The sequence below is a fragment of the Phyllobates terribilis genome, unplaced genomic scaffold (genome assembly GCF_046119375.1).
Source record: "Phyllobates terribilis strain yellow unplaced genomic scaffold, ASM4611937v1 Scaffold_11__3_contigs__length_659146591, whole genome shotgun sequence".
Lineage (NCBI taxonomy): Eukaryota > Metazoa > Chordata > Amphibia > Anura > Dendrobatidae > Phyllobates > Phyllobates terribilis.
The window spans coordinates 268,514,703-268,541,481 of NW_027362771.1; the positions used below are offsets into that span (position 1 = coordinate 268,514,703).

The 26,779-nt window shown below is 41.6% G+C and overlaps 1 protein-coding gene across 7 annotated transcripts in view; it reads right to left on the reverse strand.

Annotated features, from left to right (window-relative positions):
• The window catches only part of CACNA2D1 (calcium voltage-gated channel auxiliary subunit alpha2delta 1), a 1,188,449-nt gene that overhangs the window by 48,495 nt on the left and 1,113,175 nt on the right, over positions 1–26,779 (reverse strand). For all 7 annotated transcript variants that reach the window (XM_073652315.1, XM_073652320.1, XM_073652318.1 and 4 more), the window contains 5 exons: positions 11,673–11,740; positions 6,866–6,907; positions 4,129–4,200; positions 1,245–1,397; positions 1,106–1,158 (listed from right to left, as the gene is read on the reverse strand). In XM_073652315.1, the coding sequence (XP_073508416.1) occupies positions 1,106–1,158; positions 1,245–1,397; positions 4,129–4,200; positions 6,866–6,907; positions 11,673–11,740 (388 nt within the window). The remainder of the gene's footprint in view (positions 1–1,105; positions 1,159–1,244; positions 1,398–4,128; positions 4,201–6,865; positions 6,908–11,672; positions 11,741–26,779) is intronic.

Consider the following 26,779-nt stretch of genomic DNA (forward strand, 5'->3'; position numbering starts at 1 on the left):
AGAGACTTTCTGTTTCTTCCTATTTCTACATAGAGCTGAGAAAAGCAAAGCATTAACTGGGTAGAAAGACAAAATTAGCAATTGTAAGTACATAGTGCTATATAATATGATGATTGCTTGCAATATATTAAGAGAATAAAAACTTTGATGGGAGTGCTTCTTTAAGAGCTATCACATGGAAAAGACATAGTGTCACCATTAATAGCCAGGTCTGTGCAACTTAAAAGTTGGGCAAATGGTAATTTTCTCACCCAGACTGAGGAATCATTGGAAGATGAATAACAGTACAATCGTGTATAATATTCATCGCCCTTACACCCTTAGCACCTCTCCTCCGATTCACAAATACCATATACGCTTAATGTACAGTGCCCACAAGTTAGAATGTCATTTCAAATGGCATCAAAAAACATTGTGCCATGCAGTTGGATGTATCAAATTTGCTCTATAATTTACACTACTTTCTTGTACAAGTTATTATAACTCTGACAGCTGAGCCCATCAATATGGCTTGGTTAGTTGCTCTTCATTCTGGCTATCAGGAAGGATATGATCAGGAGATCACCATATGACCTCTATTTGCTCTATCAGGGTTATAAAATAGAATTGCTTACATTATAAAACTTCTGTAAAGAGAATCTGTCAGCAGAATTATCACCCTTTACCCCACCACTCCATGAACTGTTCATATGCACATGTAAATCTTTCAAAGATAAGTCCAGAAATACCTTTATAAGGTCAGTCTGTTGCCCCTTAACTGAGAAATCAACATTTGAAGTCAAACAGCATAGAAGCTGTCAGTCAAGCAGGAAGAGGCGGTGCCGGGCAGTTAATAGAGCTGGAGTGACAGAGGATTCAGAACTAAAATAGCTCTTCAGCCTCATTTTGCACATCTATTCAAATGCTGATTTCTTAGTAAAAGAAGAATGGACTGATCATGTAAAGGTATTACTGGACTTGTTTTTTAAAGATAAACATGCGCATATTAATAGTTTTTGGGGTTAAATCTTGCTGACAGATTCCCTTTAAGTTACAAGTATATCACTGAATGAAAACAATGATCATTCTTGAATTATTCTTAGCCAACCAAGTAGTGTAAACTTACCACGCTGCAGCAGAAGCCCACCATCCAAGGTTTAGAAGATCTGCTATGGTAGGCTATAATAAAAAAAATGTCATAAACATATGCGTTATCAATAAATAGTAAACTATTTTATATCAAGATGCTAAGTAACATTACCTACCACAAAAACGGAGCGAGGGGCAGCTGTTTTTGCTGGTTCTTCACCTGGATCACATACAGACTGGTAGTCATACGACTTATTAAATGCAAATACAGAAATGTTGACCAGCTTTCTCATCAAACTGGGGTCAATCTCTCCAAAGAATCTGCCAATCTAAAAATAACAAATGAATTTTAAATATCACTTATCAATCCGAGCTAAATATAGCTCTGCGTATGCCTCAATTTCGACATACGGTACACAAAATAGGTATACTGTTGCATACTCAATTTAGTATTTCACACTTTGATTGTTTTAGTATATTCCAAGAGGGTCCCGTTAAATCAATTTTATCTGAGTTGTTGTGAGATTTTTTTGGTGTGTCATCTGTTCATTATGTGTTTTTTTTTAATCTTGGATATATAGCAATAAATTCTATTGTTATGCAAAGTGTATATATAAGTATATTACTCAGGAGAAATTGCACAACAAATTGCATGGTGCAATTTCTCCTGTTAACCTTATGAAAATGCAAAATTGGTGGCTGAAAAACATTTTTTTTGGAAACATGTGAAAATTTTATTTTTACGGCTCAACGTTATAAACTTTAGTGAAGCACCTGGGGTTTCAGGGTGCTCACCACACATCTAGATAAGTTCCCTGAGGGGTCTAGTTTCCAAAATGGGAACACTTGTGGGTTTTTTTCACTGTTTAGGCACATCAGGGGCTCTCCAAACGCAACATGGCGTACGCTAATTATTCAAGCAAATTTTATATTCAAAAAGTCAAATGGCGCTCCTTCCCTTCCGAACCCTGCCGTGCACCCAAACAGTGGCTTTCCCCCACATATCGGGTATCTTCTTACTCAGGCGGAATTGAACAACAAATTTTGGGGTTCATTTTTTAATGATACCCTTGCAAAAATAAAAAAATTGGGGTCTAAAGTAACATTTTTGTGAAAAAAATGTAAATTTTTTTTCTTCCACATTCCAAAAATTCCTGTGAAGCACCTGAAGGGTTAATAAGCTCATTGAATGTGGTTTTGAGCACCTTGAGGGGTGTAGTTTTTAGAATAGTGTCACTTTTGGGTATTTTCTGTCATAAAGACCCCTCAAAGTCACTTCAAATGTGATGTGGTCCCAAAAAAATGGTTTAGTAAACTTTGTTGTAAAAATGAGAAATCGCTGGTCACCTTTTAACCCTTATAGCTCCCTAACAAAAAAAAATTTTGGTTCCAAAATTGTGCTGATGTAAAGTAGACATGTGGGAAATGTTATTTATTAACTATTTTGTGTGACATATCTCTCTTATTTAAGGGCATGGAAATTCAAATTTGAAAATTGCACAATTTTCAAAATTTTCACCAAATTTCCGTTTTTTTTCACAAATAAACGCAAGTGATATCGAAGAAATTTTACCCCTATCATGAATTACAATATGTCACGGAAAAACATTCTCAGAATCATTGGGATCCATTGAAGTGTTCCAGAGTAATTACCTCATAAAGTGACAGTGGTCAGAATTATAAAAACTGGCCTGGTCATTAACGTGCAAACCACCCTCGGGGGTAAAGGGGTTAAACTACATAGTTTTAATAATGTAGGCCACTATAAGATAGGTGGCCTTTTCCTACTGACAGGTTTCCTTTAAAGGTTGTTTACACAGATTTTTTTTGTATTTAAAAAAAATGCAGTGATTTTTTTAAATGTTTTTTTTTTTACAAGCATTTTTGGTACTGAATATTTGTATATCTTCATCACAGAGGGACCCTCTATTATGTACAGAGCTGCTATTTCTTCAGTGGACCAACCTATGTACAGAGCCACTAATATTGGCTGCTCTTACTCTGGTGGACCCATATATGTATATACTGTACATGTACACTACATTGTTCCAGCAATGATTGCTGCAAGAAATTAAAATTATTAGCTGCACCTTCCTTTTTCTATATCCAAATCATAGGGTAATCTTTTATTTTGTTGGTTTGTTTTTTACTAATATTTTCGATCTGGTGGATTAAAAGCTAAGTGCAAAAAATAAAACATAAAGCCATTTTTGTCATAAAAGTGGGAAAAAAAGTACAGTTTGCAAAGAATTTTACAGCACTATCCCCAAGAACAAGTATTGTTTAACTTCTCATATTATATATTAATGCTGCCAAAATTATTTTCATAAGTCTAGTTTAAAAATGTCACGTTCAGGAGAATAACTTCGGTTAAAAAGGGTTATTACAGTACAATATAAGCAGGTTTAATTTGGCCATTGCAAGTCGAAAGATTAAACTACATATTGTCTTCCGATTTCGTATGCCAAGTTTATATAGCAGCTTAGCATATGTAATCCATTTTCCTAAATTTTATGTGTAAAATAATACTTCCACATCTAAGGTGTTTCGGGGTTTAGGAATATTAACAGGAACATTTAAATACCTAATCAATAAATACTTCACTTACAGTTATCTTCAAATATTCTGAGGAAACTAAAGAGGCCTTTTCTGGCTCAAATCGGTATACTTTAGTGCAGGCAGAAAGCACTGTGAGGCTTTTTTCTGGACATTTTACCAAAAAATCACAGACAGACAATATTTTTACGGAACATTGGAAAACCATAATAAATCACTATATGTGATACATGTGTACAGCCCATAATTCTGATATGAAGACATGAGCTGTATTGACTATAAACTGTAAAATGATGATAATTACAGTCAAAATAATATGCATAAGTTTCTTCAGCTTCAAAAAGCCATGGACGCCATAAATTTTATTTTACAGACAGTGCAAAAAAGTGCCCTGTATTTATGGATTGTCCTGGAATTTCTGTACAGTTGGCAACCCCATTGTGCAGTCTGGAGACTCAGCCCCTGTAGGGATGAATTACAGTATAGGAAAATGCATATCCGTACCTGAGTATTGTAACTTTTTTGATTTGACATTAGTAAGAAGCCACCATCATCAAGAATTATGCAGTCCAATTGCTGTAAAATATTAAGCAAATTTCATAAGTTCACTTTTCTTCCTATGCATTATAACATCATAGTTTTGATTTCTTATAAAAACTGTTCATCATATGTTTTTTATACTAAGTGAGAAATGTTTTGTGATGTTATCTTTGTATTCATCAAACACATCCTGTGGAGCGGGAGTTTGGTGGGCTTCCAAAGACCAGAAAATGCCATATGTGGCACAAGGAGGATGCGGCTGCAATTTCTTTGTATGCTCTTTTTAAGCTCTAAAGCCCCAGTGCCTTCATGACAATGATTGACATTTATTTTTTTTGTTTCATATTCATGGCCTCTTCAGACAAGGTCATGTTACTACGCCACTTCAACCTACCTTGTGCTATAGTATAAATTATTCACCTGGTGTTGGTGCTGTGTGGTGGCCATTGCTGCTGTGATTTTGTAATCATGGGACGATGTGGCCTGGAGTCATAAGAACTCACCCTTGCTCCATGGGTGCTGTGAGGTACTGGGTCACCCACACTGCTGCTGCACCTTCATGTTTAGGGACCCATTGAGAGGTTCACTGTGACGTGGTAGTGGGCTTCATACAGTTAAACTAAGAACCTCATGTTCAGTTTTGTAAATTTTTTCTTAGAAGCTTTAGATCATTGTATGATTTTTGGATGTGCATTCCATGTCTTTTTTCTATAGTTTTGGCTATAGTGTAAATTAGCTGTAAGGGAACGTGTGAGTACTAGTTTACAGTAGTAATTGAAACTCGGTCAACAATGATCCTACAACTGGTGACTGGTGAACTGAAGTACAAACCTATGAAAATATAGTTTTCAAATCTCAATGTTGAAGTCAAAAGGAGAACATTGAAGTCTACTAGTCCCAGGTCTGATATGTTCTGGTGAATTGCCACCTATAAATGTAGTATTTCTTAAACCAATGGAGTGTTGAGTTAAGCCGTAATTATGGTGCCTCTATACAGTTTATAAAGGCTGACACTTGCTTTTTTTAATGAAATTAAGCACTATTTATGTATAGAGTGCCACAATGTAGAGGTAGGGCACCGCTTATACAGATGGTGCTTAATACATTGGCTTGATGGCACATGAGTCTACTGATAACATCTATAGTTTCATCACCCACTGACTTGTGCTTAAAAAAATGTGTCATGAGAAAAGAAACCTATCACATCAGAATTTCCTTCCTAAGTAAAGGCATGAGAGTCTACAGATAGAAATTATGTTGGAAATGAAGTCAAGAGTATAGTTAGCAGGCAGCAGTGAAATGAAAAAGTAATGTTACAATCTTGTTGAACCCAGCTTCATTCAAGTCATCTGAGCGGGATGCAGCATTGATCAATCACAGCTGTTATCCCAATCATTCCCACTGTTAACTTAATTGATATTCCACTCAACCTGTGAATGTGCTGAGTGGGATGTCAATCAAGTTAACAGGGGACATGACTGGTAGAACATTGATGACTGCTAAGAAGAGATGAGCAAATTAATTTGAATGTAACTGAATTCTAATTAAATTTTACAAAAATCTGCATTCTCTAAAATGTGGATTTTTTTGTAATTTGCTTCAGTGCAAATCCTTATACAGTCATTGCCACATCTTCTAATCTCCTGTCGCGCATTCTGGAATCACTGGGAGGGTTTTGTGCATGCAGCCGGAAGTTTACGGCACACAATGTGATGTTATAATGCAGTGACCTTCCGTGCTTTGATGCAGAACCCTACCTGCCCTCATGAAATCTGAAAGTCCCATGGATTCCAGTGCAAGTGGTGGAGGATTAGAAGATGCAGTGAGGACCAGATGGGCAGCGGTGACTAGCAGAGGGGCTTCAGTCCCCCTAGGGGCTTTGAATCTGCGATTGTCTGATCGCTTGCACTAAATACTGCAATTTATTGCAGTATATATTAAAAACCTCAGTCTTCTATAATGATAGGCATAGGGGTCTTCAATAGACTCCAGGCTATCATGGCAACCCATCGGAGCCCCGCAATTACGTCCTGTGAAAGTGATTGCCAGGTTGAATGACACTGCCTGGGCCGTGCACATTAAATGTCACTGTCAGAGATTGACAGTGGCATTTATGGAGTTAACTGCAGCATGTGCAGCTTATCTCCACTTGCTGCTGTCAAAGGCAGATGATGGTTCAATAACAGAGCCATCATCTGCTGTGCTGGAAATAATGCAGGCTCAGCTTTTGAGCCTTCTTCAAAGACAGGGACCCGATATATGACATACCAGTACATCGTATGTCAGGAAGAGGTTAAAAGGGTACTTTTATACCTTATATCATCATGACTTTAGTTAAACTGATAACATTTTCAAGACAGGTTCCCTTAAACTATATGTAACTAGATACATGGAAGATATAGAAACTAAATAGTAGGTATTTATTACATATACCCAGCAGTTACAGTATACTTACTTAACTTCTTCAAAATAATAAAGGTTAACATTTTACATGTACTGGCAAAAAATAACTTGACACTCTCATTTAGTTATGAACTCTTTTCTTAAAATCTTAAAATCAAACTATAACTGCCACATTTTCAGAAAAACTGTATATCTTATTTTTATTTAAAATGATCACTGATCACAAATTCCCCCATCATCTGGGAAAACACAGCTGTAGCTCCAGATTCCTATTTTATACAAATTTGAGAACTCTTACCGAGCTGTCCACTTTACAGTTACAGACTTCATCCATCTTGCACTAGAAAGGGGAAATGGAAAATTGTATTCATTAAAAAGACTCAAAGGAATATCATTTAGCTCTGGGAGTATCCCGAAGACAACAGTAACATTGTTCCAAAGAAAGGCAGAAAATCACAAAATCGCATTGTTAACAGGATTCAAGCTAATAAAATAGACTTTTGTTATTTAAATTTACAACACTATGTCAGTAGACTATGTAAATAGTCATTTCTGCTGATTATTCTAATAACAATAAAGAAAACCATGTTGTTCTCATGTTCCATATTTGTTATGCCCATTGCACTTTATTACATTAGAGAATGGCACTGAATAAGATGTTAAATGTCACAACAAGACAATCTCACTTTATTGCGTTGCTCATTAGATCAGTATTCAACTTGTGTGGTTGCGCTTCCTGTGTCATTGGACTGAACCAGAGCTAAACCACTTGTATAACATTCCTTCTATAATCAGATTAGAATAGTTCTATCTGCTTATAGAAAACCATTGCTCATTTCACATTTGTCCTACAATCACTTAGTGTGCAATGCCCTGTGTACCAGATCCTAACTGAGCATTCACTGCTGATGAATTCATAGTAATTATTCTCATAGTAAATATACTAGTGTAGCAATAAGCTAATAGTAGAGCTGAGAAGATATTTTTGTGTGTGCCGTTGAATTCTCCATGAATTTAACAAAACAAAGTTTGCAACTAGAATACAGATTTTTTGCAATTTTGATCTGTGTGAATTCAGCAAAATGGTGGCTAGTTGCAGCAGCCATTTTGCTGCACCATGGAGGGCCAGGCAAATGCTAAAATGATAAATAATAATATCACCTTATCACTCACGTGTGTCGCCCCTGAGGCCCGCTGACCGGTCCTCCGTGCCCCTTTTTTTCATCATGTGCATCCTTTTCAGCCACTTCACGCAATACCATGGCTTCCATCACTAACAAGACTGTCACAGCACACCATGCAGTCGTGACACACAATGTGATGTTACAAAATGCATTGCTCTTGGCCTTGTCAGTGCAATAATGTCAGAGAGGGTAAGACCGTCCCGGATAGGGTCACCGCGATGTGGTGGGTTGGCGTTTACGTTTTTTTTATCAAAAACATATTAACCAAGCACCCTATACTATTTTAATGCACTGTTGCATGAAAATAATATACATTTATTTACTGCAGGTTATTTGCTCATTTGTTTTTCTCTTGGGTTTTGTCTGCTTAGAGGCCAGTGTGAACATGAACACCAACTTACATTCCAGTTCATTGATTTTGCTTTATGTTTCATTTCTGCACCCTGTGCAAATAGGGGCATGGCCTCCCTTTTCTTTGAGCTGAATATTACATTTAAAAAGCTCCTCACTGTTATGTGTCCATTAGTTAGGGCCTCGGTCCTTCTCAGCCCTTATTCACACGACGTCATTAGTAACGTTTTAATACTAGAGGTTAAAATAGTCCTGAATCAGGTCACCGTGACATGGTAGGATGGCTTTTACATTTTCTTTATCAAAAATATATTAAACGAGTATCCAATATTATTTTCATGCACGGTTTCTATTTATTTATTTACTGCAGGGTATTTGCTCATTTTGTGTTTCTCTTGAGTTTTGTCTAGTTGGATCCACATCACTGAGTGAAGCGGGAAAAAGGATGGGCGTGAGAGGGGAAGAGAAAAAGAAGAGAAGCGGAGGACTGGACTGCGGGCTGCAGGGACTGCAACTCAGGTGATTGGTAAGATACGTATTCTTTTTTTTTTTACATTTTACATCCTATGTTTATTATACTCTAGGGTCTATAGAAACCCCAGAGCATTACAAAGAACTTTCATTTCACACAGAATAATTTTGCTGAAAATTGAATTGAACACAATAAAATCTGTGTAATTTTGAAAATTCTAATTTTTGCAGATTTGATCATCTCTAGTTAATATATAGAGGTGCATCTCACAAAATTAGAATATCATCAAAAAGTTAATTTATTTCAGTTCTTCAATACAAAAAGTGAAACTCATGATTCTCATAGAGAATCTATGGGGTATTGTCAAGAGGAAGATGAGAGACACCAGACCCAACAATGCAGATGAGCTGAAGGCTGCTATCAAAGCAACCTGGGCTTCCATAACACCTCAGCAGTGCCACAGGCTGATCGACTCCATGCCACGCCGCATTGATGCAGTAATTGATGCAAATGGAGCCCTGACCAAGTATTGAGTGAATTTACTGAACATACTTTTCAGTAGACCAACATTTCGGATTTTAAAAACATTTTTCAAGCTGTTGTTATTAAGTATTCTAATTTACTGAGCTAATGACTTTTGTGTTTTCATTGGCTGTAAGCCATAATCATCAACATTAACAGAAATAAACACTTGAAATAGATCACTGTTTGTAATGACTCTATATAATATATGAGTTTCACTTTTTGTATTGAAGAATTGAAATAAATTCACTTTTGATGATATTCTAATTTTGTGAGATGCACCTGTATCTATTTTAAATGAAAATCTTGCAACAAGGTAGGTGAGGCTTACATTATATACTCTGACCCATTTGCTACACCACTGATATAGTGGGGCCTGGTAAAGAATTTATTGTAACATGAGATAAAGCAAAAGTATAGACTGGAACTTTGTAAGCTCGGGAGTACCTCTATAATAACACAATTATCTGCAGATAATTTATCACCATCACATGGGGTGAGATACAATAACTTTTGTCCATATTATCAATTTCCTTACCAATTATGGATGTGCTCTCTGATTGCCTTGATTTGTGAAGATATGTTCATATTAACACAGGAATAATTAGCATGTAAAGCAAGAATGCTGTATAAATTAAACTTTATATCTTAGGCTATGGTTTTGTGGACTTAAAAATCATAAACATTGACTTTTATTTTATAATTTGACTATTGTTATCCAGTAACACCCATCAGCAAATGGGAATGATGCATGTTGGATAGAACATACAAATTTCAAAGACATGCCTTAGATCTTCTAATCACATCTCCCAGAGCGTGATTGAGTCTGCATAATGGTCCTACCAAAATAGATGTTTTATGATGGCTGGTAATGACGCCCAGAGAGTCATGATTAGAAGATCTGAAGCATAACTTCCGGCGGAAGAGATGCCCTTCAGAATTATTGCTGCCTCATTAGCATTTTCTGAATCTGTGGTTTAAAAGTTCATTCTGGAAAGATTCAGCATAAAAAACTGACTTGGAGCACTTTAAAACAGATCCCATCAGCTGACCAAGTGTTAGTTCATACACAGCGTGACAGAGTCATTGGTGATGTATGTGAGGGGAGATATGTTTCACTGCGGCTACTAGCTTCAGTGAACTGAAACCTAGAAGTTGTCTCCAGCATGTTCCATGCTGAAGAGGTTAATAGACCATTTTGTGGGAAGAGTTTTTGTGAGCAGGTTTGAGATGGGCGGGATGCCTGCTCACCATATCTCCACCTCAAGAGTGTGGCTGAGGAGTTAAATGCCCAGTCACTGTTTTTTTTCCATTCCGGTGGTTTGGAGAAGGAAATCTCCAGACTATGAGTGGAAGCAAGATAGCTCCACAGAAGTACTCTGCTGAACTGTTTTTGTGTTACCCGGAGGGGGCGAAACCCCGCTCCCTTTGAACTGTGCCATATTGTTTCCGTGTCACTCCTTTCAAAGGTGTTTTCTCACTGAAGAACCAAATTAAGGCCACGACCCCTCTATCAGTATTTGGTCAGTATTTTTTCTCAGGAGTGGAAGCCCAAACCAGGAGTGGGTGATAAATGCAGAATTGGTATACTTATTTTCATACCTTTTTTCTGATTGTTCCTCACCTGGTTTTGGATCCAATTCCAGAGAAAAAATACTGATCAAAAAATGACCAAATACTGATAGTGGGGCCGTGGCCTAAAGATGATAAGAAAACACACTGAATATGTCTGTATAAACAGGTTGCACCTATACTTACAAAAAGAAAAGATTAAAACCGCATGCCAATATAAGTCTCTGGTGTGATTGTTATTCTGCCCGACTGGTTTTGCCAAAACAAGCATTTTCAAGGGCTATACTGATACACACCTACGCATTGTCTTCTTACCATGCTTAGTTGAATATATTCTCTGAGGCTTCAGTGAAACTACACCTGTGAGGGCCACAAACAACAACAATGTAGCACAGCTATGGCTTCTGTAGTTGAAGAAAGGAGTGCTACTTGTTAACGCTAATAGTGGAGTAAGTGACTTAGACTATTGGGACTGTAATAAGAGGTGACAACTTTCAGAGAGATTTCTTTGTTACTGTCCTTATGGTGTTTTAATGCTGAGTGTGAATTAGCACTTCGGATAGTATCTCCACTTATGATTGACACTATAGCTTTTTAGCACTGTGTATGAAGGAACACTTGGTCTGTTAACTGGATCTGTTTTAAAGAGCTCCAAGTAGTTTTTCTATGATGTGTTTCTAAATTTATAGTGATCATATTACAAGAGGATTGGTAGATTTATGGAAACTTGATAAGACTAACTGCATATCACTCTATATAAATATTAAAAAAGTGACTATTCTAGAATGATTGCAGCATTAGTAATTGACGTCAAACACCTTATCAGATTAAAGAAATCTACATTCATACAGCTTTAGTAGCCGTTGGGGGCTACTAGAGGATTCGATAGTTTCCCTTTAACACGTTTCCTTTGTACTATATAACATGATGTTTAAAGATCAGACCCAATAGTGAAGGACACTATACGTTTGATTCTAGTATAACCACATACTGAAAAATCTTACCGGATCTTTGGCGGTAGCATTTGTAAAATTATCCATCCAACTTTGAAAATCTATCTTTACTCCAACAACTAAAAAAAAAGACATAAAATTCTTGAGGTTTAGTGACTATATTTTAAGAGCGACCTACCACACAATTATTCTGGGAAAGTAACGCTGAATTTTGCAGTTATACACATTTTTGTGAACAATGTACTCTTTAATTAACAAAAAAATATATAAAATGGGTTTGTGCATCTTTTTCTAGCTGTGAAAAAGAATTGTTAACAGTAACCCAACCAGTAGGATTCTAGTGTGAAGATGTGTCCAATAAATAGCTGTGGTTGGACACATACTGATAGGCCACATTCTCATGAGCTCAAAAAGCATGGTCATAAATACAAGACAAAATTAACATTTTTTCAATGCCTGAATGAATACTCAGTGTGTTTATAAGAAGTGTAAAGGGAATAGGTGGCATAATAAAAAACATACTTTTTGCAGTAACAGAACATATTCTGTATTTTATTAATGTTGTTCTTTTATATTTTTACAGATAGTTACTTATGTCTTGCTACTACAACTGCATTGTGCAATACTTAACAGCACAGTGCACCAACTGTCATAATTCACTCAATCCCTGTACTATTTCTCACTTTCACACACACAAATGGGTTATAAGAAGGGCAAAAATTGATTCTGCCCCAGGGTCTTCAAAATTTGTGGGGCAGAGGAAGTTTGTATTAGTCCTTCTAATGCTCTAGGAGCCAGAGTTTTCTTATGTTCCAGAAAGTCATTATTTGTAAAGGTAGTTTAAATCCTTCTCGGCCCAGAGACCACTAGCCTCCCAGGAAAATGGTTATTGCCTGATGGTCTTCCAGCAATATTTAACAGCTAAGTATTAGAGATGTAGGTGTGCGTCTTCTTCAGACCCTGAGGGAGTCACAGGTTGGGCTATATAGATATTTTCTATATTATATGTTAGATTATCATCATTTAATTATAAAACAGCAATTTATTATACATGGCTGTGCATTGCATAATTGAAAGGCAAGATCCAATCATTGCTGTTTAACCAATGAAGTGGTGCGATTCCAGTGGGGCGGCCTTTCCAGGGCTCATCGGCCACACCTACCACCCACAACACAATAGAGAGATGCCAATTGTTTGCCATGGCAGCTCAGGCCTGTTGAAGCCCCCATTACCTCCACACTGGTGGTCCTGTGATCTCCAGCCTATGGCTGGGCTTAATAGGAGATTATTATTTGTACTACTTACTGAAATACGGATATATTGTAGTATACAGGGTTGTCCAAAAGTGGAAGGACAGAAAGTGTAATAAGGTTATGAAGGGGGAGATTTATCAAGCATGGTGTAAAGTGAAACTGGCTCAGTTGCCCTTAGCAACCAATCAGATTCCACTTTTCATTCCTCCCAGACTCTTTGGAAAATGAAAGGTGGAATCTGATTGGTTGCTAAGGGCAACTGAGCCAGTTTCACAGATCTAGTTTTCACAGATAGATCTCCCCAAAATCTGTTTTCTTTTCAGATAATTCAGATAGCACATAATGCCAAATAATTTAAATACAGATCAAAGAAAATGGATTTTAACAGAGTATTGGAAATCTCAAAATGCTGAAACCGTTAGAGCAAATTGGGTTGAAACATTTGGTACTCAAGCCCCAAAGAGACAAACCATTTACCGCATTTGTGACAAATTCAATGCCACTGGCTCAATCCTTAATGCGCCAAAAACTGGTCGACCCAAAACAGTCTGTACAGAAGATAATAAACAACTTGTTGCTGAAACATTTGTTCAGAGTCCAAAAAAGTCCACCAGAAGAGCCTCTTTGGAATTGGGAATTTCACGAGCTTCTATCATGCGAATCCTGAAATCTATTGGGTGGAAAGCTTATCGTCCACGTCTAATTCATGGTTTATTGGAGGATGATCCAGAACGGCGGCTGCAATTTAGTGAGATTATGCTTAACGAAATTGAAGAAAATCCAATAATTTTAGATAACATTATGTGGAGTGATAAAGCTTCTTTCAAATTATCTGGCCATATTAACAGACATAATTGTATTTACAGGTATAATGAGAACATGCATTTAACATAAGAGCAACAACTAAATGAGCCTGGTGTCAATGTTTGGGGTGGTATTTCAAGTTTTGGTGTTTTAGGACCCATATTTTTTGATGGAACAGTCACAGGAGATAAGTATCTCGAAATTCTAATGAATCAAGTTGTTCCCCAGTTACAGCCACAGCCTAATTCAAATGACTTTTATTTCCAACAAGATGGGGCCCCTCCACATTATTCAAGAGTAGTCCGCGAGTATCTTGATGAAACATTTCCTAATAAATGGATTGGTCGAAGAGGCCCACTTGATTGGCCGGCACGTTCACCAGACTTGACCCCAATGGATTTTTTCTTTTGGGGAGTACTCAAGGACAAAGTTTATAGTCGAAAAGCAAAAAGTGTCAGTGATTTGAAAAATTACATAAGAGATGCATTTCAAGAAATTAATACCCAAAGAGACTTGTGCAAAAAAGTTTGTCGAAGTGTAAGAGGCAGACTTCAAAGCTGTGCAAATTGTAATGGAAAACAGTTTGAGCACCTGCGTTGATAAAATTTAAGGGCTTTTGTATTATTGTTCAGAATAAAATTTAATTGTCAATGTTATGCTTGTGTTAGTAAATATAATTTTATATAAAAATCAAAATAAATGTTATTATTTTCTGGCCACCTACTTTTGGACCACCCTGTATAGTACAAATGACCAAATGATCACAGATTCAAGAGACTAAAAAGTAAAATAAAAAGTAATTTAAAAAAGTTAAAAAATATATACTAAATTAAAACATAAAAGTTTGAATAACCCCTTTTTCCCCATCCCTTATGCCATACCAAGGATGCAATAAAAACAATAAAACGATCAAACTATTGTATGGACTACAAAATAGTAATAATAAAAACTACAGTTTAGCGTGCAAAGATAACAAGGCCCTAAGCTGTTTTGATAGAAAAATACAAAAGTTATAGGTGTCAGAAAATGGTAAATAATCCAATTTTATTTTTACAAAGTTCAGAATTTTTAAGAAAAAAAATCAATAAAATGTTAGTATCGTTATATTGCTTCGGTATATATTTTTTATTGCACAATGATAACTAAAACAAAATCCAAAAGACATTGGTGGAATTGCCTTTGTTTCACCATTTCACCACACGTGGAATTTTTTCATGCTTTTCTCTATAGTATATGGTTAAATGAATGGTGCCATTTTAAACTACAACTCGTCCAGCAAAAACAAGCCTTTACATAGTTATGTCATTGGAAAAAAATAAAAAGTTATGGCTCTTGGAAGAAGAGAAGCAAAAATGAAAGTTCAAAATGAATATTGGGTTTAAAAGTCATTGTAATTTTAGCTACCGATTTTTGAACATATAAACATTCTAACAATGTGTAGTACTTTTAGATTTATGATCTAGCATATCGTGTAATTCCATTTCTACTATTTTTTCAATAACATCTTGATTGTCTTCCTAACCACTTGACAACTTATTTTTACAATTTCCTTTTTTCCTCTCCTTGTTCTAAGATACATAATGGTTTTGTTTTTTCCATCAACATAGGTATAAAAAAAAGCTTGTTTTATGGGACAAGCTGTAGCTTTGTATGATACCATTCATATTACCATATAATGTAGTGAAAAACATGAAAAAAAAATCCAAGTGAGTTGAAATAGTAAAAAACATGCAATTCCGCCATTGTTTTTTGGGGGTTTGTTTTTACAATGTTCATTGTGCTGTAAAAATGACCTGGAACCATGATCCTTCATATTTATAAGATTATCTCAGCACAGTAATATTTTTTTTAACTCAGCCAATTGTGTAACTTATTTTTATTCCAAGATCTATTGATTAAAATATACTTTGTTCTTTTAAAGCTGTAATTAATTGATCACTTATTTTATATACTACAATACCACACTATTTCACTATAAGGAGAAATTGTGGTTCTCCTATGGAGCTCAAATAAAATCTATATTAAAAGGAAGCATCCAATATTACATAAAAAACTACCAAAGAATACCACTCAATATGCAACCCAAAAATTCATACTTGTCTTAGTGATCTATAACAAAAATGTACATCATAGGTCTTAAAATGGTTAAAAGGAAGCCATCATCAGTACACGACCTATTGTTTTAATAAGGTTTCTGTGTTACATGTACAGTACAGACCAAAAGTTTGGACACACCTTCTCATTTAAAGATTTTTCTGTATTTTCATGACTATGAAAATTGTACATTCACACTGAGGGCATCAAAACTATGAATTAACACATGTGAAATTATATACCGAAAAAAAAGTGTGAAACAACTCAAAATATGTTCTATTCTAGGTTCTTCAAAGTAGCCACCTTTTGCTTTGATGACTGCTTTGCACACTCTTGGCATTCTCTTGATGAGCTTCAAGTGGTAGTCACCGGAAATGGTCTTCCAACAATCTTGAAGGAGTTCCCAGAGATGCTTAGCACTTGTTGGCCCTTTTGCCTTCACTCTGCGGTCCAGCTCACCCCAAACCATCTCGATTGGGTTCAGGTCTGGTGACTGTGGAGGCCAGGTCATCTAGCGTAGCACCCCATCACTCTCCTTCTTGGTCAAATAGCCCTTGCACAGCCTGGAGGTGTGTTTGGGGTCATTGTCCTGTTGAAAAATAAATGATGGTCCAACTAGACGCAAACGGGATGGAATAGCATGCCGCAGCAAGATGCTGTGATAGCCATGCTGGTTCAGTATGCCTTCAATTTTGAATAAATCCCCAACAGTGTCACCAGCAAAGCACCCCCACACCATCACACCTCCTCCTCCATGCTTCATTGTGGGAACCAGGCATGTAGTGTCCATCCGTTCACCTTTTCTGCGTCGCACAAAGACACGGTGGTTGGAACCAAAGATATCAAATTTGGACTCATCAGACCAAAACACAGATTTCCACTGGTCTAATGTCCATTCCTTGTGTTCTTTAGTAGAGATGAGCGGTGTTCGAATCGAACTGTTTGCCAATTTCAAATTTGAGCTGTTTTGGGCGGTGTTCGAGCCGTTCGACGAACCCAAACGATTTGAAAAAAATTCGGCTGTTCGAGGTTATGTTCGATAACTGTTCGTGCACCCAAATCGTAACTGGATTTTTTCACAGTAATGCTGATAATCAATGTTAATACACAGTTTGAGTGTACAGCGGGGCGGGGGGAGGGGCATGGGATGGATCTCTGCAGAAATAATGAAGATCTCCATTTTTTTTTCTGTTTCCAGCATTTACAGTGGGGAGGTGCAGTCTGTCAGCCTATCAGCAGAGCACACACGGAGCGAAGTGCTTTTTTTCACACAAGCAAAGGAATGTGTCATTGGCTGTGTATGTCACATGTCCTTGCCCTATAAGACCCAGCCATTTTCCCCGCCGCCACCATTTTCTCACTGCTGCAGCTGAGTGTTAGACAGCACTGCTGCTGCTGTTAGCGCTATATTGTGTAACTGTGAATTGCAAGCGAATTTTCTCTTAAATAGACAGAAAGGTTTATTGAGTAGGGACTAGTTTGTAATTGCAGCCCTTTTGAGGGCTAGGTTACAGCAGTTCCTAGCACTTTTAGCAGGCAGGTCTGTGCTCTTAAATAGACAGATAGGTTGGGAGTAGTGACTAGTTGTAATTCCAGCCCTTTTGAGGGCTAGGTTACATCAGTTCCTATCACTTTTTGCCAGGCAGGTCTGTTTTAGTGCTGTACAAGTGTTTTTCACAGCATTTGGCTAAATCTAGCTAAGCAAATCCTTTTGGGCCTCCTGCAGTGTGTGTTAGTCAGTGGAGTAGCCTATCTGTGTTGCAAGCTACACCACCTGTGTATGTAATACAAATTTTTACTGCACCTAGCCAAGTAAAACCTTTTGGGCATATTAGCAGTGTGTGTTAGTCAGTGGAGTAGCATATCTGTGTTGCAAGCTACGCCACCTGTGTATGTAATAAAAATTTTTTACTGCACCTAGCCAAGTAACACCTTTTGGGCATATCAGCAGTGTGTGTCAGTCAGTGGAGTAGCCTATCTGTGTTGCAAGCTATACCAAGTGTGTATGTAATACAAATTTTTTACTGCACCTAGGCAAGTAAAACCTTTTGGGCATATTAGCAGCGTGTGGTACTCATTCTATTAGGCCATCTATACTAAGCTCCACCAGCTTTCAAATTACTAATAATCTTTAGCTGCATTTTGCCTGGAAAATAATTTTGGGCATATTAGCAGTGTGTGGTACTCATTCTATTAGGCCATCTATACTAAGCTCCACCAGCTTTCAAATTACTAATAATCTTTAGCTGCATCTTGCCTGGAAAATAATTTTGCGCATAGTAGCAGTGTGTGGTACTCATTCTATTAGGCCATCTATACTAAGCTCCACCAGCTTTCAAATTACTAATAATTTTTAGCTGCATCTTGCCTGTAAAATGATTTTGGGCATAGTAGCAGTGTGTGGTACTCATTCTATTAGGCCATCTATACCAAGCTCCACCAGCTTTGAAATTAATAATAATTTTCAGCTGCATCTAGCCCGGAAAATAATTTTTCTTCCCAATAGTAGTAGCAATAGAAATATGGGGCACGCGCCTGGCTAACAAAAATATACGCTTCATAACAAAAAACACCAGCCTAGCGCACTGCATTAATAAGATGGCATCATCGTCTCTCCCAGTGCTAGGCCTACTACACCGGCTAGCATTCCTGTGCCTAAAACACAATGTATGGGTCCGCGCTAGCCACGATGCTAAGGGGTCTAACGCTGCTGCTAACGCTTTATCACAATTTAATTGGCAGATTTTCACAGAGCTCCTCCACAAAGCCCACCCATCGGGCAACAGTTGCCCCCCTCCCTATGGGATCTAGTGGCGAATAGTTGATGCCATTAATCAGAGCGTCAGTTTCCCCATCGACGTGGCAAGCATACGGTAAGGCATGGGAAGAGTGGACACGACTAGTAGCAGGCAGACGGGTTGACCAATGTGAACAAGCCAGATTACAAGTCACCATAGAATTTCTCCACCAGCTAATGATGAGGGGCATATCAGGGGCGTCAGCGCAGCGGTGTCTGACCGGAGTAGCATTTCACTTCCAACTACTGAATTGGGGAGATGTGACAAAGAGATTCATCATCAGACAATCCATAAAAGGGTGGAAAAGGGGTCAGCCAAGTCAGGAGTCTAGACGTCCCGTCCCGTGTCACTAAAACTGATTTCTCACATCATATCCCTAACACCGTTAACATGATACTCACAATTTGAAGCAACACTACTGTCTACTGCATTTGCGATCGCCTTCTTCGGGGCGCTATTCATAACGAATTAGTCCCTCAATCCAAAATTACCACCAGTGGAGGCTTATTACACCAGGACGTAGTCATAGCCAATAATGCAATACGTCTACGCATACATCAATCGAAAACGGTTCCAGCGGGCAGGGGCACTTGGGTACTTCTACAACCCACAAACGGTACACTGAGTCGGGTAACAATAGTAAAAACATATATAACTATCAGATCACAAAGTAATTTCTTCCTATCACACATTGATGGAACGCCATTATCAAGATACCAGTTCCAAGCTATATTTAATAAATGCCTAACATCGGCAGGGAACCACCCCAAAGATTACGGGACACACTCATTCCGCATAGGCGCGGCCATGGAAGCAGCAAGAGCAGGACTGTCAGAAACAGAAGTTCAGAGGATAGGGAGATGGCGATTCACGTGTTTGGCGAGATACATAAGACCGGACTTGTTATCCTGACATGGTTTGTTTCTTTTACAGGTGACGCTAAGCCAACAGTGTGGGTGATAGGCCACTCGTATATATATTGGGCAGAAAATAGGGCGAAAGTCCGCCCAGGCGGGAGGAAATTAGAGTTTCATAACACATATATAAACTGGAGAGGTATTAGAGGCCTGCTATGGCCACAGGTCCTAATGGAGGTAATCAAGGTAGGGAGAGAGGCAAGAGGTCTGGTCATCTTAGTTATATAGGCCGGGGGAAACGACCTAGATCATCACAGGAGCGCATAACTAATGGCAACAATGAAACTAGACACTGAGCGTTTCAGAGAATTTTTCACAAAACTAACTATAGTATGGTCAGAGATTGTGCCGATAGCGGTATGGCAAGGTGCGCGAGACATCACGGCCAACGAACGGACAAGGCGGGTAATAAATATTCAGATGGCAAAATTTAGAAGAGACAGAGGCGGGGTAGTGATACAACACCGACAACTGGAAGGAGATAAAGCAGGCCTCATACGGCCCGACGGTGTTCACTTAATGGATATTGGACTGGACATATTCCTGTCAGGACTCCAGGACGGAGTGGAACAAGCATTAAGAGAGATGGATGGGGGTCAGAGTCCTGCATACGAGTATGCAGGATCCTCCGTGGCCTGGAAATAGAAAGGACATGTTGGAGAGTTACACTTGTTGGCCAACTTGCCGGTGTGGAGACCCAGGGCATGCTGCAACAAGCTGAATTATTTTAGAAATAAAATGCCTTTCTAATGGAATGAGTATAAAGAGTTAATAAAGCTGTGACCGATCCTCACCCATCCAGTTGTAAGAGTTACATTATTGTATTGTCAAGGAAAAGGGGGTGGTAGGGGGGCTGAGCGTCTGGGTTTGGTTGGGGGTCCCCACAGTCTGCCTAGGCTAGATGCAGTTAAAAATTCTTATTAGATACACTGGCGGTGCAGCTTGCTTCGCAGCTGGGCTACTACGCCCAAAGTATTGCCTAGGCTAGATGCAGTTAAAAATTCTATGCTGACTAGCAGACACTGAAGCTTTGGAGCAGACCTCTGAGTAAACAGCTCTTCAGACTCAACCATCTGTGTTACCCCCAAGCCATAGTGTATGTAGTTTCTTACGGTTAAAAGGGGGGGGGGCGACCCAACCCACCTGGAATTGACGATACCAACGTCACGTAAAACACAGCAAGGGGACTCTAAAAAGAGTCTCCATTTTTTCCAAATATTGTGGCACAGACACCACTTAAGTGGCATCAATTGCCCCAGAGTTGCTTAAAACGGTTGGTGAGGTGATTTTACCAAATCCTCAAGCTTTTAGTCTCCCCAGGATGACACAGGGGTAGAAAAGTCCTTGCGGATCCATGATTTGTTCATCTTTATGAACGTGAGTCTGGCTACATTCTCAGTGGACAGCCGCGTGCGCTTATCTGTCAGCACACCACCAGCAGCGCTGAACACACGTTCAGAGAGAACGCTGGCTGCAGGGCATGACAAGATCTCCAAGGCGTGAATGGTGATCTCCGGCCATTTCTCCAGATTGGAATCCCAAAATGAGCAAGGGTCCAGTGACACAGTCATGGCTTCGATGTTCACTTGGAGATACTCCTGTACCATCCTCTCTAGGCGTTGACTATGTGTCAGACTTCTTGTCTCCTGTGGCCTTGCAAAGGATGGTCTAAAAAAGTGGTGAAACGATTCCACAAAATTGCTGTTACCAGCAGATACTGTGTTACTGTTACGGTTTGAGTGATGAAGACTCGACAGTCCCACGGTTGGCAAGTTAGAACTGTGAGATTCACTACATGCACCACTGGTGTTTTGTGGAAAAGCACATGTAAGATTCTGCAACAGCCTCTGCTGATACTCCTACATGCGTAAATCCCTTTCTATGGGAGGAATTATTTCGGCTAATTTACTTTTGTACCGGGGATCTAAGAGTGTGACAACCCAATAGTCGGGATTACTTCGAATTCTGACAATCCGAGGGTCATGTTGCAGGTAGTGCAGCAAGAAGGCACTCATGTGTCTTGCGCATCCAGGAGGACCAAGTCCTTGCTGTGTTGGTAGCGAGGTAAGAATCATGCTTCCTTCCTCTGCCCTCTCCCCCCTACCTCGCACAACAGAAATGTGATCAAGGTCACCCTCATCTGATGAGTCTTCCATGCCCATCGCCAGTTCGTCCTCCACTTCTTCCTCGGCTCCTGCACCTTCCTCAACAGTTTGGCTGCTACCATGCGTCCTGGTTAATCCCTCTCCCCCACCCTCCCATGCCTGCCGCCTTGGTGCTGCCAACCGTCTGGACCTTGGAGATGTTATCCGTTCCGCATACGACTCCTCCTCTACTTCCTCCACCTCCTCTTGTCCCACCACCTGACTCTGAATTCTGTTTAACATGTGCTCCAGCATGTAAATCACCGGAATAGTCATGCTGATAATGGCATCGTCAGCACTAAACATCTTCGTCGCCATTTCAAAACTGTGCAGAAGGGTGTGTGGCGCCCCTGAGGGTTCAGTCGCCACAGAGGTACAGCATCTCACCCAGAGGTGTGGTATCTCACCCTCAGGTAAGGAAGGAGTATGGCTCGGGACCCTAACACCTGCATCCAACACATACCCGCAGTGGGGGTAGGGCAGGATTGCTCCTAAGGGAGAGCACAGTCCCAGATCCCTAGCTGGCGGGAGGGTCCTATGTAGTGGGTGTGGGTAGAGAAAGCAGCTTAGGTGAGCACATGACAGGGAGAGTATAAATAGGAAGCCATCTTAGAAAGAGCAAGCCAGTCAGATGAGAAGTGACAGGAGCAGAGGCTCTGCATGAGCTCTGCTCCGGAGGCGGGCCTAGCCTGGGAGGCCCAGGACTGAAGGAGAGAAGAGAGGAGTGGGAGCAGGAAGGCTCCAGGAACCAAAGGGACCCTAGGGGTGCGGGCCGTGCAGAAGGCCACCCGTACGCCCGCTGCTACCAGGAGGTAGAGGGGTCAGGCCAGATAAGGGGAACCGGTCCTTCAACTAGCGGAGAAACAGCAAGGCTCAACTAGAAACCGGAGGCTGCAACATTTCATGTACTGCAGGCCAAAGTCCACACCAGTCTCACTAAGAAGGTAGCCACATAGGACCCAGGGGATGGAACACACGTCGGCCGCCAAGGCCCGAGGATACCGGATAGAAGTGTCACTGGGTGTGAGGTGCAGGGAGAAGGCCAGAGAAAGGACACACAGAAGGGGGTCCTGCTAAGTACTCCGGAGCTATCTGGGGGTGGACTGAGCCCCTCACTGAGTACGCACAGCACGATGGGGGAGATTGCTCTGGTACCTGTAATCTGGACTGCAACAACTGTGAGTAAAGATCTTGGGACTGCATCACACGTACTCTGTGTTCATTACTGACTACCTGCACTACAACCACCATCATCCACCCACACTGCCCTGAAGCTACACTCTTCCTGTAGGGAGCAATAATACCATTGCGGCAAAACCACCAGCTTCAGAGGACTGTTCCGCAGCGGCGGCCCCTTTGGCCGCACTCCACAGGTGGCGTAGTCGGACATTAAAAAACCCATATACACAAATTACCCTTGGATTGACCGCCCTGGGTCATGGACCGGGTCACCGCCACAGTTACTACAACCCCCAGCGTCTACCGGCCTGGCTCCGGGTACCCCACGGCCCAGGGGGCACGTCAACTTCATAGGTCTCTGATCTGAGACCAATCCTGCAGCGTGATTTGCCCCACCTCTGGATCCCGTTGGCCCAGGCTATATGTCAGAACGTATTGCACCAGGGCTTGGCGGTGCTGCCACAGTTGCTGCAACATGTGCAGAGTTGAATTCCACCGTGTCGGCACATCGCATTTCAGCCGGTGAACTGGCAGGCCCAACGACTTATGTAGAGATGTAAGTCGTTGAGCTGCGGGATGCGAACAGTGGAAGTGAGCACACAGCGACCGTGCCCTCTGCAGAAGGACATCTAGCCCGAGATAGTGGGCTAAAAATTGCTGGACAACCAGGTTCAACACGTGAGCCATACAAGGTACATGTGTGACATTGCCTCGGTGAAGGGCCGCACCCAGGTTTGCAGCATTGTCGCACACGGCCTTCCCTGGTTTCAGGTCCAGTGGAGACAACCATTCATGAAACTGAGTCTCCAGAGCTGACCACAACTCCTCAGCTGTGTGACTTCCCAGACATTTCAAAGTAAACACCGCCTAATGCCGTTGAGCCCTGCTGCCAGCATAGTAAGGAGGTGTGCAGGATTCCTTCTGCGCAGTTAGAAAGCAGATGGCATTACCAGACAGGCTTTGGGTGCAGGTGGAGGACCAAGAGGAGGTTGAGGAGGCAAAAGCAGTGGAGGAACTTCTAGATAAAGAGGATTGATGCCCAACTCGTGGGGACGGCAAGACTTGGACAGCAGCCTCTTGTCCTGCTGTCACCATAGTTACCCAGTGCCCAGTCAGCGACATGTAACGCCCCTGTCCATGCCTACTCATCCAAGTGTCTGTGGTGAAATGCACCCTGTCACACACAAAGTTTCTCAAAGAAGTGGTGATGTTGAGTGCGACATGCTGGGGTAGCGCAGGCACACCTTTCTTTGAGAAGTAGTGCCGACTGGGCATCTGGTACTGGGGCACTGCGACGGACATAAAGTCTCGAAAATCTTCTGTGTTCACCAGGCGGAAAGGCAGCATTTCTGTAGCCAAGAGCTTGCAGACGGTGAAATTCAACCTCTTAGCTTTGTCATGGCTAGGAGGAAATGGTGTTTTACTTGTCCACATCTGAGGGACCGAGGGCTGGCTGTTGTGCTTAGACGGGGTTGAGTAGGGTGTCCCCGGCAAACTGCCGGTCTGTGAGGAAGATGCAGGCAGAAAAGTTAGGTTGCCTAGATCCAAAGGTGGTGCTCTCGATGTCGGAGAGCGCTCAACACCAGCTGGTGTTACCACCTCCAAAGAAAATGATGACCTGCCAATCAGGCTGGCTGTTGCGGGTAAAAAGGTGGCAGGTCTGCGCCCCAAAACATGTGTGACTGCTGTCCCCCCCAGTCACAGAGGATGAAGAGGCCGCGGATGCACAAGATGGGGCAGACGGTGGTTGGCCCGGCCCGCTAGGCCGCATTGTAGCACAGTGAGCTTCCCACTGCAACTTATGCTTCATATCCATGTGACGGTTCATGCATGAAGTACTCAAACTGTGGATTTTTTGGCCTCTACTTAGCTTTTGGTGACAAATATTACAGATAACACGAGTTGGGTCACCCTTATCGATCTGATAAAATGCCCAGACTATGCAAGGCTTAGAGCCCATGCGACCTGAAGAGCCACCACGACTTGTGGTCAGAGGCAGAGTTGTGGTTGAGGATGCAGTTGTTGACGTGCTTCCAGTACTCCGTCTCTGTCCAGGAAGGCGCAACCTAACCTCGTCTTCAATAGCATCTGTGACGCCCAGCTGCGCTTGGTATCACAGATCCTAGAATAGTGCATTGATGGAATCCTCCACAAGAGGCCCCCATAAACATTCACACATCTCCACCTTCCACCTCAGACAAGCAGAGGGAGCCCGTTAGGGATATAAATAGGGAAGGTGGAGCTAGGCAGTTCAGTTCCTCTGAAGAGTTCCTGCAGTAGAGAAGCCTAAGAGAGGTCAGTCTGCAGTGGAGCTCAGTCTAGTCTAGAGAACTCAGTTAATAGTTCAGCAGTGGAGCCCGAGGCTCCTGCTAGCTAGATTCAGGGATCCCAGTTAGAGCTTAAGGTGTGCCGGCGCCATAAGATCGGTGAAGCGCGGCAAGCTTCCGTTAGTGTGTATAGCCTAGTGAGGGCCCGAGTAAGCCGAAGGTGAGTGGAGAGTTAGTACATAGGGGGCAGAGGAGCTTAACCAGCTCACCCCGAAGAATTTACCGGACACCGGATCCGAGCTTACCGGGATCTCTATGACCCAGTAAGGCATAACCGGAATCCCTGGAGAACTACAAGTCCCAGGATCGCTAAGGTGCTGATACGTAACATAGACAGGAGACGCTTAGGCCCCGCATACTGGGAGCGTGAACTCCAAGACAAGGCCCTACCACAAGGTCAGCCAGCGCAGGACAGAGACAAAGTTAGGCCTAGCTCCAGGCAGGTCAGAAACTTACTATGCAGAGGCAAGAAACAGGAGGCCCTACACCCGTTCATTGGGGAGGATCCTGATATGCACCCTTTACCCTACAGTGCTCCTGGATGTGCCTGAATTTCCACCAGTAAAAGGTACTGAAGTGACTACTGTGTTCGTTTCCGTTCTTGCTCTGACCCAGCTGGGTCTCGCCTGTCTTGCATTCCCCCTGCATACGCTGCCCTGAGGCCTAGCTCCACCTGTGGGGAGCTATACCATCGAGCTGCCTTATCACCGGCCTCAGTGGACTGCTGCAGCGCTGGTGCTTCTCACCAGATACCACAGGTGGCGTCACGAACTCTTATAAAATTAACAATTATCCACCCTTTTAAAGAGTGACCCCAGGGTACGGACCCGGGAGCCGACCACCGTGACATCCCTGGAGAACTACAAGTCCCAGGATCGCTAAGGTGCTGATACGTAACAGAGCCAGGAGATGCTTAGGCCCCGCATACTGGGAGCTTGAACTCCAAGACAAGGCCCTACCACAAGGTCAGCCAGCGCAGGACAGAGACAAAGTTAGGCCTAGCTCCAGGCAGGTCAGAAACTTACTACGCAGAGGCAAGAAACAGGAGGCCCTACACCCGTCCATTGGGGAGGATCCTGATATGCACCCTTTACCCTACAGTGCTCCTGGATGTGCCTGAATTTCCACCAGTAAAAGGTACTGAAGTGACTACTGTGTCCATTCCCGTTCTTGCTCTGACCCAGCTGGGTCTCGCCTGTCTTGCATTCCCCCTGCATACGCTGCCCTGAGGCCTAGCTCCACCTGTGGGGAGCTATACCATCGAGCTGCCTTATCACCGGCCTCAGTGGACTGCTGCAGCGCTGGTGCTTCTCACCAGATACCACAGGTGGCGTCACGAACTCTTATAAAATTAACAATTATCCACCCTTTTAAAGAGTGACCCCAGGGTACGGGCCCGGGAGCCAACCACCGTGACATCCCCAAGGCCAGGCAAAGGCCCGGGTACCGAGTCATCCCCATCCCCTGGGCTAGTCACATCCTCCTCCACCTCCTCTGCTGACCTCATCGACTGGCTGACTGTGGGTTGACAGTAAGTGGGATCTCCAACCTCGTCATCATCACCCTGTGTGTTCTCACACCCGTCGTCCTCAGAGCCAACCTCTTACTGCCCTGACCGAAAAGTCAAGTTGTCGCTCCAATC